The sequence below is a fragment of the Copidosoma floridanum genome, unplaced genomic scaffold, assembly GCF_036245765.1.
Source record: "Copidosoma floridanum isolate Cflo_tuat_1 unplaced genomic scaffold, Cflo_Japanese_pri ptg000008l, whole genome shotgun sequence".
Classification (NCBI taxonomy): domain Eukaryota; kingdom Metazoa; phylum Arthropoda; class Insecta; order Hymenoptera; family Encyrtidae; genus Copidosoma; species Copidosoma floridanum.
Window position 1 is genome coordinate 1,252,755 of NW_028321885.1, and position 16,540 is coordinate 1,269,294.

At 29.4% G+C, this 16,540-nt stretch overlaps 1 protein-coding gene across 2 annotated transcripts in view; it reads left to right on the forward strand.

The window, feature by feature from the left end:
- The window catches only part of qless (decaprenyl diphosphate synthase subunit 1 qless), a 698,431-nt gene that overhangs the window by 144,869 nt on the left and 537,022 nt on the right, over nt 1-16,540 (forward strand). For both annotated transcript variants that reach the window (XM_089589211.1, XM_089589210.1), the window contains exon 2: nt 12,137-12,292. In XM_089589211.1, coding sequence (XP_089445337.1) covers nt 12,137-12,292 — 156 coding nt within the window. The remainder of the gene's footprint in view (nt 1-12,136; nt 12,293-16,540) is intronic.

Genomic DNA, 16,540 nt, shown 5'->3' on the forward strand with positions numbered 1-16,540 from the left:
GCATTACATTAATTTTTTGTCTTTTGCATTATTTGGAGCCAATTTTACGAAATAAGAAAAAAGCTATTTCTAGTTTAAAAAGGAAAGGTCAAGTTTGACTTATGAAACCTAATCTTTCAGAAAAAATTCTTATCATTCTTTGCACAGCCAACTATATAGATATACATGATGGCTTTACTTCTACAAGTTTTCGTTTTTTATAAGAAATTTAAATTTTAATATCATCGTTTGACTTTGCATTTTCAAATTTTAATAATTTCGATTCATAATTTCTTAAGTTTTTTTAAAAATTCGATTATTATTTTGTCATCACGGGTCATTGGGTTCACTGTTGTTTTAACCAGAAATAGTGTAAGATTTTCATTTCTTGAATTATCTTCAATACTATCAGTAAAACTAAAATTTTTATATTTAATGGCAACAAAAATATCATAAATTTTCAAGATCCCTCTTCACATGTATTCCGTTTTAAAAATACTATTTCTTCTATTTCAATTATTTACTTGTGAAATTTGGTATAAAAAATTACATAATTTTTTTTTTAAATAAAATATTAGGAGTTTTCCACAAAAGTTGCACAGGGGGTAAGGCCCTACTTACACACACACACGCGTACACACACACACACACACATAGAGGTGAAGGTGAGGGGGTCTGGGGGCTGAGAGGATAGAGGGGGGTTATGCGTAATACCCTTCAAATTATATATATATATATATATATATATATATATATATATATATATATATATATATATGTGTGTGTGTGTGTGTGTGTGTGTGTGTGTGTGTGTGTGTGTGTGTGTGTGTTTATAGAAAGTGACTTATGCGGACTTTATGTGCTTTCAAGGTATGTATTAATAACATGGTAAGATTATGCGGACGTCCACATTATTTCACTGTTGTCCTCATAACTACCCTTACATACATGTGATTATCCACATAAGTTACCTAAGTCACGCACGCACGCCCACACACACACACATATATATGTCATGAACTTGAGGGGCCTTACGCACAACCCCCCTCTACCTTTTCACTACCCCTTCTTGCCACCCCAGATCCCCCTTGGCTTCTCTTATAAACAAGGTAAAATTATAATAGTTTTATCGTAATTTTTATTTATGTTAAATTATTAGTTAGCTCTGCCTCCACCCACCCTTACTTTCCTGTTCAATTTTAATAAGCCCTCCCTAAGCCCTTCTTCCACTCCACCCCCCGTCAGCCCCCTCTAAATAGTGTTAAATTATGGTTTAGCCTTTCTCTGCCCCTCTCCACCACTCTTATAATTTTATAACCCAATAACTGGATAACCTACTAAGCCTCTCTTACAATTTGAAAGAACTCTCATCGGTCTTTTATCAGCAGCACATCTAAATGTAGTGAAATCATATCAGCAATCATGTCATTTTTTAATTAATTACTTTTTGCACCCCCACTTTCTTCTCTCCTAATACTTTTTAAGAAAATCGATCAGCCCTCTCACGATTTCTAAACAGCTAGTTCTTACCACTACGTAACTTCACGTTATTATTTCTTATTATGTAGTAATTATTTTAGCTGTATAACTATGCACATTTCTACATTGTCAGTTTTTACCTATTTTGATAGGGTTTAAGTTTCGTTAAGTCACTTTTCCCCCTTTTTATAACTTTATAGCACAATAACCGGATGATCCAATACAATTTTAAAGAACTTCTTCAAGTCACCCTTCAGCGGCTTCTTCAAATGAGATAAAATTATATCGGTTATTTGTTTATTTAATTATTTGCACCTTCTGTCTCAGCTCTCTTTACAGTTTCAAGAAAGCCCCTGATTTTTAACACATTAGCACAAATCCACTACACCACCGTCGAGGTAGTGCTAGGCTTTGCTAATTTTTTTTTCTTAAATTTTATACAAGCATATTAATTGCATTATTGAATATGTATCAAAACATGACATTATTTTTAATACTAAACCAATAACAACGAATAAACTTAAAGAATAGTTAAACCATGTACTTTGCTTGTAGCCCTATTTACCACAAAAAGATAGAAGTCATATTTATTGAAATATGTCAAATAATGCGTATCGGCATGGAACAATATTTAAATAATAATTTCATTAATTTTATTATTTTATTTGATATTTATATGAACTGTAAATAATAATTGAGGAAAATTTCATAATTTCGTTAATGTAAAGAAATTAAATTTTTCTTATCTACTTTAGATTAGTTAACGTAAAAAATCTTATCCGAAACAATATTTTCTATTCCTAAATTATGATCACGATCTATTCTAATTTAAATTCCATTTTCATTGTTGCATCTTTATAACGTGACGCATAATTGACCATGCAAAAACGGTTGATTTTTTTTTTATTTAATCCAATTTAAATAATACTTTGATCTTAAGATCTATTAATAGTGATTAAAAACGCTGAGACTAAAGAAAATTGTTTTCTGTATAAAATAAAAGGCAATGATGATGAATTTTCTGTATTAAAATGTATGTATGGTATAAAAACTCTTTATCTAATTTTTTCTCCAGTTATAATTTTTGCTTGAATATTGAATTCAAGTCATCTTGTAATTTGTAATCTTATAATGTATTCTTAAGGAGTGAGTACAACGCTATTTATTGAAAAGTTAAGATTTAAAGTTAATATCTTTACCAAGAATATCAAAATAAAGTTTTTTATTTGCTAAGTACTTGAAATGACTTTATTCTTCCTTTTACAGTATCTAATAATAATTCAAAAAACGTTTTGTCAAGGGTACAAATATTAATAATAAGTTTTGGAATACGAAACAATGACCACAGATATGGAGATTTAATACTTTCTTGTATAATCATGCTTCTTTTACTATTTTCTAAAACTAGAAGAATCTGTCTGAAGTCGTCTCCTTAAGCAACTGATTTATTACCGAAATATATATTTGTATCACATAAATTAGGTAATGTTCTTTCAATAATTTCTAAGACTTTTTTGAAATCATAGAAGCCTCATAACATATAATTAATTTTTTTTTTTTAATTGAAAATTTTTTTTTTTCAAATTTAAATTTCAAGAACGAACTTTCTACATTGTTTAAGTCTCATGGTAAACAAAATGTTCTAAGACTGGTCATTACTTCTGGAAGTAATAGTGATGCTGTACTAGTCCATGACATAGATGAATTTTTTTTTCCACGAGAAATGAAGTAATAAATTAACGTTTTACATAGAAATATTTTTCCTTAACCTCCCAGGCCATTAGAAAAATGAAATTTAACTGTTTGTTCACAAATAATTACGAAAATCGTGATTAACGATCAGAGAGATTTATTACGTCCATTGAGTGTAACCAACATATTTTTGTTTTTATTACTTCTTTAAATATTCTTACCTGTACTTTTAATAAGGCCTTATTAGAATTCCGTATAAGCATGTTAAAGTGAAGTAAAAAGGATCTGTTAGACATTTTTTTCCGAAAACACTAAATAATCAATGAAATGATTAAAAATGTATCTTCTTGGATATTTTCTGCGATTAGAAACGAGGCAAAAACTTGTGTCAAAAATGAATAAAAACGCATTTATTAAATTAACACAACTTCTGTTTTTACGTTTAAACTAACTCACAAAGATTTTTTTATTTTTTTAACTTTAAAAAGCAAACTGACAAAATTAAAAGGTTGGGGCGTGAAGTGCGCAGGGAGCAGAATTTTACTAGTGAGTATATATACATACATATATGTTCATTAATAGTGACTTATGCGAACTTTACGTGCTTCTAACATAAATATTAAAAACATGGTAGAATTATGCGGACGTCCACATAACTCCACTTTTGTCCTTATAATAACCCTTACGTACACGTGATTGTCCGCATAAGTCACTATTCATAAACACACACACACACATATACACATACATACCAGTAGGGCTTCGCTTCCTGCGCGGTTTGCGCTCCAACCCCCAGCGTAAAAGTTTAAAAGTTTTTACCGTAAATCTTTAATTACTCACAATTAATTGGTATTACTTTTATTTCATTTTTTAAAGAATATTGAAAAACCGCAAATGTAAAAATTAATTTATTTCAGTATTTTCTACCATGTATAGAAATGAATATTTGCATGTATTGTTCAGCAGTATTTTGGCCAGAAGAAAAAAAATCAACTTATTATTATAAGGGAAAAGTTCATCTTAGTCCGTTAAGTAAATATAATTTAGGATTAAAAGAACTTTTACTTCATAATGATAATTTCAGAATACTTATCAGGTACTACAACAATGTGTTTAGTTTTGAATCTTTGATAACTAGAGAAAAAGAACAAAAAGAAAAAGGTATATATAATATTAAAATTCAAGGACACATTTTTCACGTTGCGCAAAACACATTGAATTCTAATCTTAATAAGAAACCAAAAAATGGTCAGCTGTAAAAAGATATGATGATAAAATCGTTGTTGATCTAAGGTTGAAATCTATAAATAATAATAAAATTCATAAAAAAATTCATCGAAACTTTGACGAAAATTATGAAAGAAAATCCAATAGCAAAAAAGTACAAACATTTACATCAAGTCACGAATATAGAAAAACTACCAAATTACAAAAAGATTTTTTTAGGAAAAACCGGCCAGCAAAAACAAATATACAATAAACCATTGACAGCAGGATGTGGTGCATTTATAGTTTCAGACTCTGGATTACCAGAAAGTTTCAATCTTTGCGAAAAAATTTCCTGATAATCATCCTAAACAACATTTTTAAATAAACTGTCTTATTTTATCGGTCCCATGGTAATTCCATTTTTTTCCTTAGGAGATTTAGGATGGAGTACCGGTTATTTTAAAAATTACTTAAATAAGAGCGAAAAACTAACTATGTTACAACATTATTCCTACAGATTGTCTTACAGACCAAACAAAATATATGCAGAAACATTATCAGGATGCAATGTCTATAATGAGGAAATGTGGTGGACCAGATTTATTCATAATAGTAACAAGTAATTCTAAATGGAAAGAATTAAAGTTAATTTTATTAAAATTTCCTAAAAATTTAACAATAAATGATATTTCAGATTTAACTGTTATACGAATTTCACTTAAAATCGATGTCAGTTTTGGATGACTTCATTAAAAACGATGTATTCGGTAAAGTATTAGCACACGTCTATACGATCGAATTTAAAAAATGTGGTCTACTTCATGCACATATTTTAATAACTTTGCATCCTGATAAAAAAGTTGTTATACCTGAACAAATTGATGCATTTATTTAAGCTGAAATTACTTCTGGTAATACAAAGCTCACAAAATTAGTAATTAAACACATGCGTTATGGACCTCATACAGAACAAAGTTCTGGTATGATTAATAAAAAATAAACAAAAAATTTCCCCTAATCTTTTACAAACGTAACTTCATTCTTAACGAATTGTTACCTTGAATATAGAAGAAGAAATAATACTTCCGAACAACATTTTCATAAAATTTGGAGAAAAGATGAAACTTCAGTAGATAATTCACTGGTTGTACCTTATAATAAATCTTTGTCAATGAAATATACATTTCACATGAACGATGAATTCTGTGCTTCTATTCAAAGCATAAAGTATATTTATGACTATATACATAAAAGTAGTGACAGAGCTTACATCAAAATTAAAAATTTAAAAGACCAATATAAAAAAAATATTTGATAAAATTATTAGTTACATTGATGCTAGATATGTAGCTCCAATAGAAACAGCTTGGAGATTACAAGAGTTTCCAATTTGCGGAAGAAGTTATATAGTTGTAAATTTAGCTATTTACCTTGAAAACAAACAAAAACTGGTATTTGAAGAAAACAATATTGAAACTGTTATAGAAAACTACGAGACCCAGTTAACAGCTTGGTTTAAATTTAATAAACATGATGACTTTGCATAAACCATAAAGAATGTGAACATTCCAGAATAATACATTTTTAATAATAACTGAAAAATTTGTCAAAGAAGAAAAAATGTAACAAAAAAAGTGCAATAGGTAGATAAAACATTGTATCTCCAAAAGATCATAAAAGATTTTTTTTTTAATTTGTATCAAATAAAGTATTGGGTCCGATGTCGTTCAAAGATATGATAACTTATGAAACTTTTAAAGATACTGCAATTTCAATGGGTCTAATAGACAATGACGAAAAAACGTTGATATTTTTAAAGAAGCAATTGCTGTTATGTTTCTACATTAATTAAGACAATACTTTGCTTAGTGTTTAATTTTTAAAAACGATTAAGGTGATAAATTTGGAATAAATACAATGAATTTTTCACGGAGGGTTTGCCTCATAATGAAAATAATTTAGCTCTTTCTCATGTTAACTAAATTTTGGAATCAGAAGATAAATCATGTAAATGCTTTAATTTACCTACACCAAAAAAAATTGAGAGTAAAAAAGAAGACGTAGACGATGAAGTACGTTTCAGTAAAGAAATGTTTAACTCGATGTATCAAAGTTTGATGAATGACTAGAAAAAAATATTTTATATTATTTGCAAACAAAAAATAAAATGTCCTTTGTAGATGGTCCCGGAGGGTCGGGAAAAACTTTTTTATACATAACATCAATTAATTTTTTATTTTTAAAAATAGAAAAATCATGTTAATGGCATGGACTGGCATAGCATCAATTTTGCTTCCAAAGGGGATGACCAGTTATAGAACTTTCAAACTTCCTTTGGATCTTAAAAATATAGGGAGTATCTTTTTAAGATTCAAGACAGATAAAAAAAAAATTAACAGAATTTAATTTAATTATTTGGGACGAGGCTGCAATGATTCCAAAAAAAGCATTGGGAATAGGAGACAGAACGTTAAGAGATTTATCTAATACTGAAAAATATTTCAAAGAACAAACTATTGAATCTTCATTTTTATGAAACTCATTCCGAATTTTAGAATTAGAAATTAATATTGGTTCTAACGATAAAGAATTTTAAAAATTGTTATTAGAAATTGGGAAAGGAGAAATAAAAACTTTTAACATTCCTAAAAACTGGGTCTCAAATGATGTATGTTCTCAAATATTGTCTAATATCTACAATTGTTCGAAGATTAGTGTTATACTGACATCGCATAACGAGTACACCTCTTATTTGAGTAATAATAAAATTCTAAAAAAACTAACTGGAGAACTTTAAGTTTACCATAGTATAGATAACACAACTAATAAAGGAGTTGATAAATCAGACGATAATATTGATTTTAATTTTCTGGTGGAAATGTTGAACAATATTCGTGAATGATTACCACCTCATGAACTAAATCTAAAAATTGGTACAATAGTGATGTTACTGAGAAATTTAAGTATATCAGATGGACTCTGTAATGGAACAGGTTTACGAATCACAAAATTATTACAGTATAATATAGAAAAAAAAATAATAACTAGAGAAAAAATTGGAAATAAAGTCTTTATTCTAACAATAAATTTAGACACAGGAAACAGACAATTCCATAATTAAACATGGATTTTATGTTTATTCTATACGTATAAAGTTTATTTATTTGCTTCCTTGGTGGTGTGAAAAAAAATATGAAAATAATTATTTTAAAAACTTAGTAAAATTAATATTTATTGTTAATAGGAATAATTTATACTTACAGAAAAAGTTATAAGGGGACAAGAATAATGGTGTAGAAAGGCTTTGGGAGACAAGAAAAATAGTGTGGGGGGTCTGTTGGAGGCTGTGGGGGGACAAGAAAAATGGTGCGGGGGGTCTGTTGGGGAGCAAGAAAAATGTGTGGGGGGCTGTGGGGGGTTTACAGAAAAAATGAGAAATCTCAATTTAAAGGTAAAAATTGTTAAACTTTAGCTTATCTGTAGGGGGTCTGTGGAGGGGATGCAGAGAGGCTGTGGTAGGCTGTTGGGGGGGGATATGTGGAATGCATCACGCAAATAACTATATAATATAGAGATATATGTAAATAGATATATGTATATACATGTATATATCCCTATATTATACAATTGTATTAATGAAAGTGAGTCTCAGCCCCCCGCTCCACCTCAGCTCCCCCTCGATTCACATAGTTATTTGCTTGTTTTTACGTCATTTTTGATCAAGTTAAATTCAAGTAACCTCTTGCCTGCTCCCCCCGCTCTCCCCCACTTCCCCTCAGCTCCTCCTCGCTCCCCCTTCACCTCCCCTAAGAAAATACTTATTTATTGAATATTTTACCATCTGAAATGTTAAACATTATACTTAATTTAGTACTTAAGTCATACCTCGTTTTTAGGGTTTTTCAAGTCACTGATCATAAGTCCCCCTCAGTCTATTCTCTCCTCTTTACTCACTATATGTCTCTGAAAGACCATTATTTGTTTAACTAGATTGAACTTTTACATTTGAAATCTCTTTCTGGTCCATGTGTACTTTACCCAAATATAAAATTCTTGATTAACTGAGGACTTTTTTTACAAAAAGACAGAATTTAGGAAAAAGTATGATTAAATAGACAAATAAAATAAAGCTTTTAAAACAATAATTCATTCTGTTAGCTTTATGTTGTCACATTTCATGTGTTGCTTTAACCCATCTGTTCTTTTAAAACCTTTCCCACATTTTTCACACATTTTTTTTTCATGGTTCTTATGAATTAACATACTTCTGTTTAAATGTGACGATCTTTGAAGTTACATATTTTTAAATTACTGAAAAATATCTTGCTAAACAATATTTTCCATTTCTGATTTGTTCTTGGATTCAATTTGAATAAAAATTCTTTTTGGATTCTTACATCTTGATAAAGCACCGTCTAATTGTCCGTGAGAGAATAAAAGTTTTTTTTAATATACAATCCCAAGGAATCAAAATTCTTTCCTTGTGATTTGTTGATAAACGTAGAACATACTAATACAAAGGAAAACTGTTTTGTATAGAAGGCAAAAGGTAATGATGGTGAGGTATTCAATGTAATTCTAGGAATATAAACTCTGCTTTCTTTTGTTTCTCCAATTATTGTTTCTGCTTCTATATTATACTTAAATAATTTTGTTATTTTTAATCTTGTGCCATTATAGAGACTGTCTGATATACTCAAAATTTTTATTAACATTAGTATAGCATTTGTATTGATTTTAATTCGTGTGGTAGAAGACCTTTTCTGATATTATTTAAAAAGTCTATTGGAAAATTAAAATTTTTGTAATCATCTATTTTATCATCTCCTTTGTGAGTCACGTATTCTGCTGTTGTAAACTCATTCTCAGCCCGCATTGATAATTACACGAGTTATGTCGTTATTTTGTCTACTCGACCATTATTATTACGACCATTATGTCTAGTTAATTGCTTTGAAAACAGGTATTTTATTTTATGTAAGGATCATATATATCTTTCAATTTTACTTTCGTAAATTATTACAATTTTTAAGAACACTGTATAGATTTGTTCTAGCAGAATAAAAAAAATTCCACTCTCTATTTTTCTATTTTTAAATACGAAATGATGAATCATAGATTATTCTGTCAAGTCATGTCAAATCAAGTCAGTCAGAAAATACTTGACATTTCATAATGGCTGATATAATTGCCATTGACATGGCATGACACCTGTCATACGTCCAGCTTGGATCGCTGAATGTTATGAACTAGTGTATTTTTCATGACGTACTGTACGACGTTCCAATTTTATGCAGTACTGTTGAGTCTAAATGATAGTAAAAGATTACTCACAAACAAACAATTAAAGCCTGTCTGATTGTAATCAGAAAATTGCTAATAATAAAAAAGTAACTAATAGCTTAGCTTACTTAGATGCACTGAATTAACATGTCAAGACAGATTATAGTAAAATTTTCTCTTGCTAACGTAACAATCAAAGGATTATAGCAGCTACATTTTGAATCTGGCGAAAAAGGTATTACTTATATGTTATTAAAAAAGGGATCGAAAAATTTTGTAACAAAAAAAATGTTTTAAGCGAAGTTGTAACAGTTTTTAAGAATTTAAAATAAATTTAATATTCTCTAATTTATTTATTAATTTATTTTAGTATTTATTTATTTTACTGCTTTCATTTACTTCTTAATGATTTATCAATTACATACAAAATAATTAACTTTTGATTGAAATATCTCCGAAACGGTACAACAAACTCTTTACAAATTTAAATGTGTTGTTGTTGAACTTAAAATGATAACCAATTTTTTAAAAAAATTTTCTCAAAAAAAGTATGATATCTTAAGGACGCCTTTGAGAAAGTGCAGATAGGATACAACTCCAAATATGGAGCTCACCCTCTATTTTTTGTCTGCTTCTTTCAACAGGGGTTACCTTTGAATGGTGAAAACTCATGCTTCGGAAAAATTCCTAAACGATATTGCTGATGCTGAAATACTCAAAATAAGCAAGCTAGGCATATATTACATTTCCACAGGTTTTTAGAATAAATTAATAATGTAATAGATACGAATAGCATAGAAAGAAATTAAAAATATACATCAATTTTATGTAAGAAATAAGCAAAATCAAAGTAATGCGCATTCAAGCACGTGTCGCATTATAATTAGCATTCGAAGAAAATAAATAATATGCATTGAAGCCGTTACAAAATTGAGCTCTAAGGCATTTATCAAGTGACAGCAAAATTACTCGTAACGCTATACTGGATTTAGCATATCCCCAACTTAACGACAAGAAAAACTAAGAAACTCAGTCAAGACAGCATTGAACGGTGAATGACAGAGCCCTTTCGTCTACTATACCTGACAGGTGCTGGAGCAGTGTCTGCAGTAGTAGCAGGGGTAAGGACGCGGGCAGTTTTGCAGAAGCCTTATCGTTTCCCTGATACTAATAACCCAATATACTATATACCAATAACCCAATAATACGGAGTAGAGAGGGGGAGCTGCGAATCATTTTTGTCCATACAACTAAATAATACAGGAAGATATATTAACTTTGTTATTACTAATCATAATGCTTACTCCTTTATTAAAACGTTTTTCAAAATAGTGTCCGTCAACTCAAGTACTTATTATGTGAAAAAAACATTATTAATAAATATTTTATTTAATCTTAATTACTTACAAAATAATTTTTACATTGTAAGCAATCGTTCAAAAATGTATAATATAAAAAGATGGAGCAACTTGACTTTTTGTACAAGAAATAGTGGCAGAAAAATTAGTGAGTACTGAGTTATTATTTGTTTTAAAAAAGTACTGTAATTACAGACGGATCTTAGAAATATAAGATAAGCTTTTCCATACAAGGGGCTCTAGAAATGCCTCATGAAACCTTACAACTATTGACTTCTACAACTATTGATCGCCAAGAAAGTATTAGGCTCTTATTAACAGTTAAGAAATGGTAGATCTACTTTTCCATGGTAGAGTACTTAAGTAAAAGTGCAATTTAGAGCTCGCGATGAAAATAGTACGATTTAAAGATGTCCACGAACAAAATAGGATTGAGAGAAATGATTTAATGTTACTTGTTACTTTAATACTTTAATATGTAGCTGGACAATACATTGTCTAAAAAATATTTAGTTGCAACATTTATGATTAACTTTTTAAGGTTATTAAAAAGTAATCTAAAATAGTGCCAATCAAGTGTTTCCCATAAAGTTACTCTTTACTTGCTAGCTCTCAATAATTATTTATTGAATATATTAAACTCCAAATATTTTTTAGTCTGCTAATCGTCCCATAGCTTTATTTCACGATTATCAAGCTATGTAGATTTTTTAAAAGAAGTTATTCATGTACACTACAACTTTTATTGACAGAATTATCTTAAGAATTTTTGACAATCCACAAATTTAAATCCTACATTATCTTTTTTTCCTATAAAAAATTGTTTCAAACATTTTGAAGTATTAAATCAAATAGAATTAATTCATAAGAAATGTGGAGAAAAAGCGTTGCATTGTATTGTGTTGCTCTATCTTAGTTGACCTTTTTTGGATATTTCATTGGATAATGTAAAAGTATACGTAATAATATAAGGAACCTAAAGTTTCAGGGCATTAAGAATTGTATAAGTTTTAATGCTAATATTTATTTGGCTTATCTTTAATAAGTTTTTCTATAATTTCCTAAAAATTTCTAATAATTAAAAGAATCACTTGTTTTTACTGGACGTAATTAAATTTCTGTTTTTACATTTACAGGTGATTTCTCGAATACTGGACGGTGACTTTTCAAACTTTATTTGCGTCATGAGGTACAAACATACTCAACATTCCGGTTTGTTGCCGGACTACCGAATCGATCCTTATAAGCTAATTGAGGCTGATCTGAAAGATGTTTATGAAGACATAAGAAAGGTAAATAATTAATAAGCTTGTATTTTATAGTAGTGACCAGAAGCATCGAAATTGACATGATTTGTCATTTTTCTGATTATTTATTATTTATAATATGATTAAACTTTTGTGATTAAGGGTACTATAGACGATAAAAAATAGTGTTCTTTTCTTTCAGAATATTTTACATATAATCCTACTGTAGTTGGATCGTTTGAGTTTTTTGCTTAACAGTTTTACCATCATTTAAAAGACTCAGCTTATTAAAGTTGCTGATATACATAAGTTGATTTTACTCATACAACCGGAATACTGTCCTATCAACGATAGTTAGGATAATTATTGTGTATGCAGCAAATGTTTTTTTTTTCATACTCTCGCTGAAACACAAATTTTTTTTCCTGATTTCGGGGACGAAAGTGCCTCATTCCTTGCGGGTAAAAACTTGCATTCTTTACTTATGAAACAGTATTTTGGCCAGAATTTGCATGTTTGCTACTCGCTTTTGCAACCTACGGCTTGGGAGGCCATTTCCTTACAGAAAATGCCATAATACTTTTTTAGTAAGCAGAGATTGCAAGTTTTAATTGGGAGGTTGTTGCAATCTCGACCTTAAAATCCTAGAAGAAAACAGGCTTTTGTCACCAAGTACCAGCCAAGTACCCGTCATGGGCTCGTCAAGTGTCCGTCAATTTCCTGGCAAGTATTCAACAAGCGCCTGTCCAGTACCTGGCAAGTGTCCGTCTAGTGCTTGCCATATGCCCCACAAGTACCTAAAAAGTTTTCGAAAAGTACCTCACAAGTACTTGCTAAGTGCCCTTGAAGTGCGTAAGGTGTCTAAGTCACATGAAGATGTCTTTAAAGTTAATAGTAAACCCTAGTCACTTTGATTGCTAAATCATAAACGGTAAATGTTTTTGTAGCGTGTTGACTTGTGCTAATTGCCAATTATTTAATGCAAAGTAAGTATTAAAGTATTAGCTGACAAACTAAGAACGACTGAGGAAGAAGTTTTTTGTTTCACAAGTTTGCTTTATTCCAATAAGATTTTAAAAATGTATCCATGAAGATTTTCCACTTAAAGTTATGTTATCTAGATAAAAATAGCTATTTCTGTACAAACAAATGTGTTAGGATCACAGGACATAGTTTTTATTACAGAAAATTCAGAAGTTTTAACAACTTTTTTTTTTTATGTTCCAAGGCTGTAAAAACAGCGTTATTTTCACGCTTAAAAAAAGTTGTGTCCCATACGGGCAGAAAGTCTTCTGAGTAATGTTATGAATTTGAATCATTCATCCTACTCTAAACGTTAAGGCAAGTTAGTTCAGTGAGTTATTAAAAAATATTTCACACATTCAGTTATTACTTTATTCAACTGAACGGTTGTAAGGAATCTGGCGTATTTCTTTTTTATGCTGGCTTGCCTCAACAATGAAATGAGGATCATTAGTTAATAATTGAGTACAAGGTTAGTTAATTTAATGGATTTTCTGGCTATATTTATGAAAAAAAAACTTTTAGTTATTTATTTGTACGATAAAATGCATAACATGTAAATATTTCTGGGTTATGAGATTTTATACTTCTCTAATAGCACAGAACTTCTCAAAATATTCTTACAAAATTTGGGAACCTTATTTCTACTTAAAAACGTTTTAAAATATCATGTGCAATTAGCGTAAGTTAGTAAAAAATTGACTTTACTATGCTAGGAAAATGATAACGATTCTTTAGATTTTTTTAAGCTGTAATGCAGTTTTACAAATTAATAAACAAGAAACAAAAACGCATAAGTTCATAGAGTTTTATACTTATGGCTTAAGAAAATTCTACTGGTTACAGAATTAACAGTAAGAATGGAATGAAAATTTGTTGACAAATTAATAAAGTCATAAGAATGACGCTGTCAAATATTGAAGGCATGAGGGTTCCTAGGAGCCAACTAATTAATACTAAAATTCAGTCAATTTTTATATGTAGGCTTATGGGCTGCCGTCTTTTTAAGTGCTTTTTTTGCATTTCTCTTATATATTCATAATATACATTTGATAAAAATTTTACCGATGATACAAAAATATTTTAATATTGTATTTAATTTTGTTAAACATCTCGAGGATACTGGTGAGAGAAGGAATGAATTAATAAGCATGGTAAAAACCACTAAAGATTATGTTTTCATAGGAGAGCGAGAGAGACAGACGACATACCAAACTATAGAGAGCGTTGCATGGACTATAGCGAGGGACAGAACTTCCTTTAACAGTACAAAATCTTCCTGATATTTCAACAGGATGTTCGTAATGATGTTAAAAAAAGTCACATGTAAAATTTGAGACCAGTTCACAACATCGTTTTTTAGATGTTAAATGTAAAAAAACTTCATTTAATTCGTAACTTTATGGAGGACTCACATAAAAAAGAGATTTATAAGCGAATGGTTTGTAGAATAGGTCCAGTTTTTTTTTTACATGACACAATATTATAAAACTTACGTAATATTGAATTTTCAGAGGGGTTGACAAGTTATTTTTGCAACAAAATTAAAAATAACAGGTTCAGTTGAATGTATATTGGTATACTCGTCGATGCAAAACAGTTGCCCGTGAGCTCGCATGTTCGCTCCCTCCTTACTGCTCTTTAGTCTACCCCACGCTAACTTCGATGAACTTCATTATTTGTTTTTTAAATACAAATAAACATTGTGCAAGTTATTTGTAACTGGAAGAAAATATTTTGCTGCCTACTTACTAGAACAATTTTATTTATTAAATTTTCTTTTATTTATCTAGATTCTATCTGAGTTCAAAATATTTGTGTTCAAGAGACTTTATTTCACTGGCCTCAGAAGATTGACAGGTAGAAACTATATGGGTTTTTTAAGGGGGACAATACTTAAAAATGTTTACAGAAGCAATTTTCAGAAAATTGAAATAAAATTAAAATGATTCAGCTCTTTTATTTCTAATTAGATTTTGTAGTAAAACCATAAATCTTGTAGAAATTTTTATCTCACTATGACAGAAAAAATTATATCTTATGTTGAATCTGATTATAAAGATATTTCTTTTAGTACAAATCTTATACATTCTTTATCTAGAACTGAACAAACACAAGAGGATAGTGTTAACATTTTATTTGCATTTTATTGGTGCTTGTTTTTATCAACGTAATTATTACCTTTATGTTCTAACTTTTTTTGGGACCCGGTAAAGAAGATCAAACTAATGCCAAAAGAGCGTCACATTTGCCGGCCACACACATTCTCGGAACTAATTATTAATTGTGTTCTAGGCCGATGAAAATATTGATAGTTACAAGTGAGACACTAATTAGCTAAACATAAAATAAAAGTTACAATACTCTTAATGGTAAGCTTAAAAAATTGTTCGTAAATTGAATTAGGTTTCATTCAATGAATAATTTATTGATTATAAAATACAAATACTGTTCATAAAAAAAAAAAGAAAATATCAATATATTGTTTGTAAGAGAATTTAGGTGGTTCTAGCGTTAAGTGCCGTATTTAGTGGGGGCATAAGCTGTGTGCAATAAACAGTTGCGTTATATATCAAAATTACTGTAGAAATTCCCCAGGTAATAAGTTTTCCTACAGTCTTAATAAAAGTCTCAGATGCATTTTTGTTTAAGTATAAAATAATGATAACCTCAAAATGCACCTAACGCACTACTTGAATTGAGAAAAGTCTGTTACAAATTGTTAAAATCACTTGCTTTTTTCTTATGAGATTATATCACTGCCTTTTAAGAATATTTGTACACAATTTTAGGTTGAAATATTCAATAAAAAAAAATTCTAGAAAGATTTTTGTGTAAGGGTCTCGCACTGCCTCGTGCTTTTTTGTTAACGTTTTCGTTTATAACTATAAAAATCAAGGGTTAACATTAAGGCACCAAAGTGCTAATCGATTCTTCGTCTGATAAGCTTTAATTCGGTATCTGATTCTTAAGGATTCTATTATTTATTCAAAAATAATTAGTGAATGAAAATGACGAATTTTCAGTACAAAATTTCTCCTTACCAAAAACACATAAGAACGAGGGTAGCAAAAATAACTTCTTATCTTTATTTACTGATTACTTTTCAATAAATTACAGAATCCTAGAAAATCAGATATTAAATTAAAGCTTAGAGGATGCAAAATTGATTAGCATTTTGGAGCCCCAAGGTCAACCATTAATATTCAAAGTTACTCATGAAAATGCAAATAAAAAGGTACGTTGCATCGTGCACGTAGAAATTTAAAT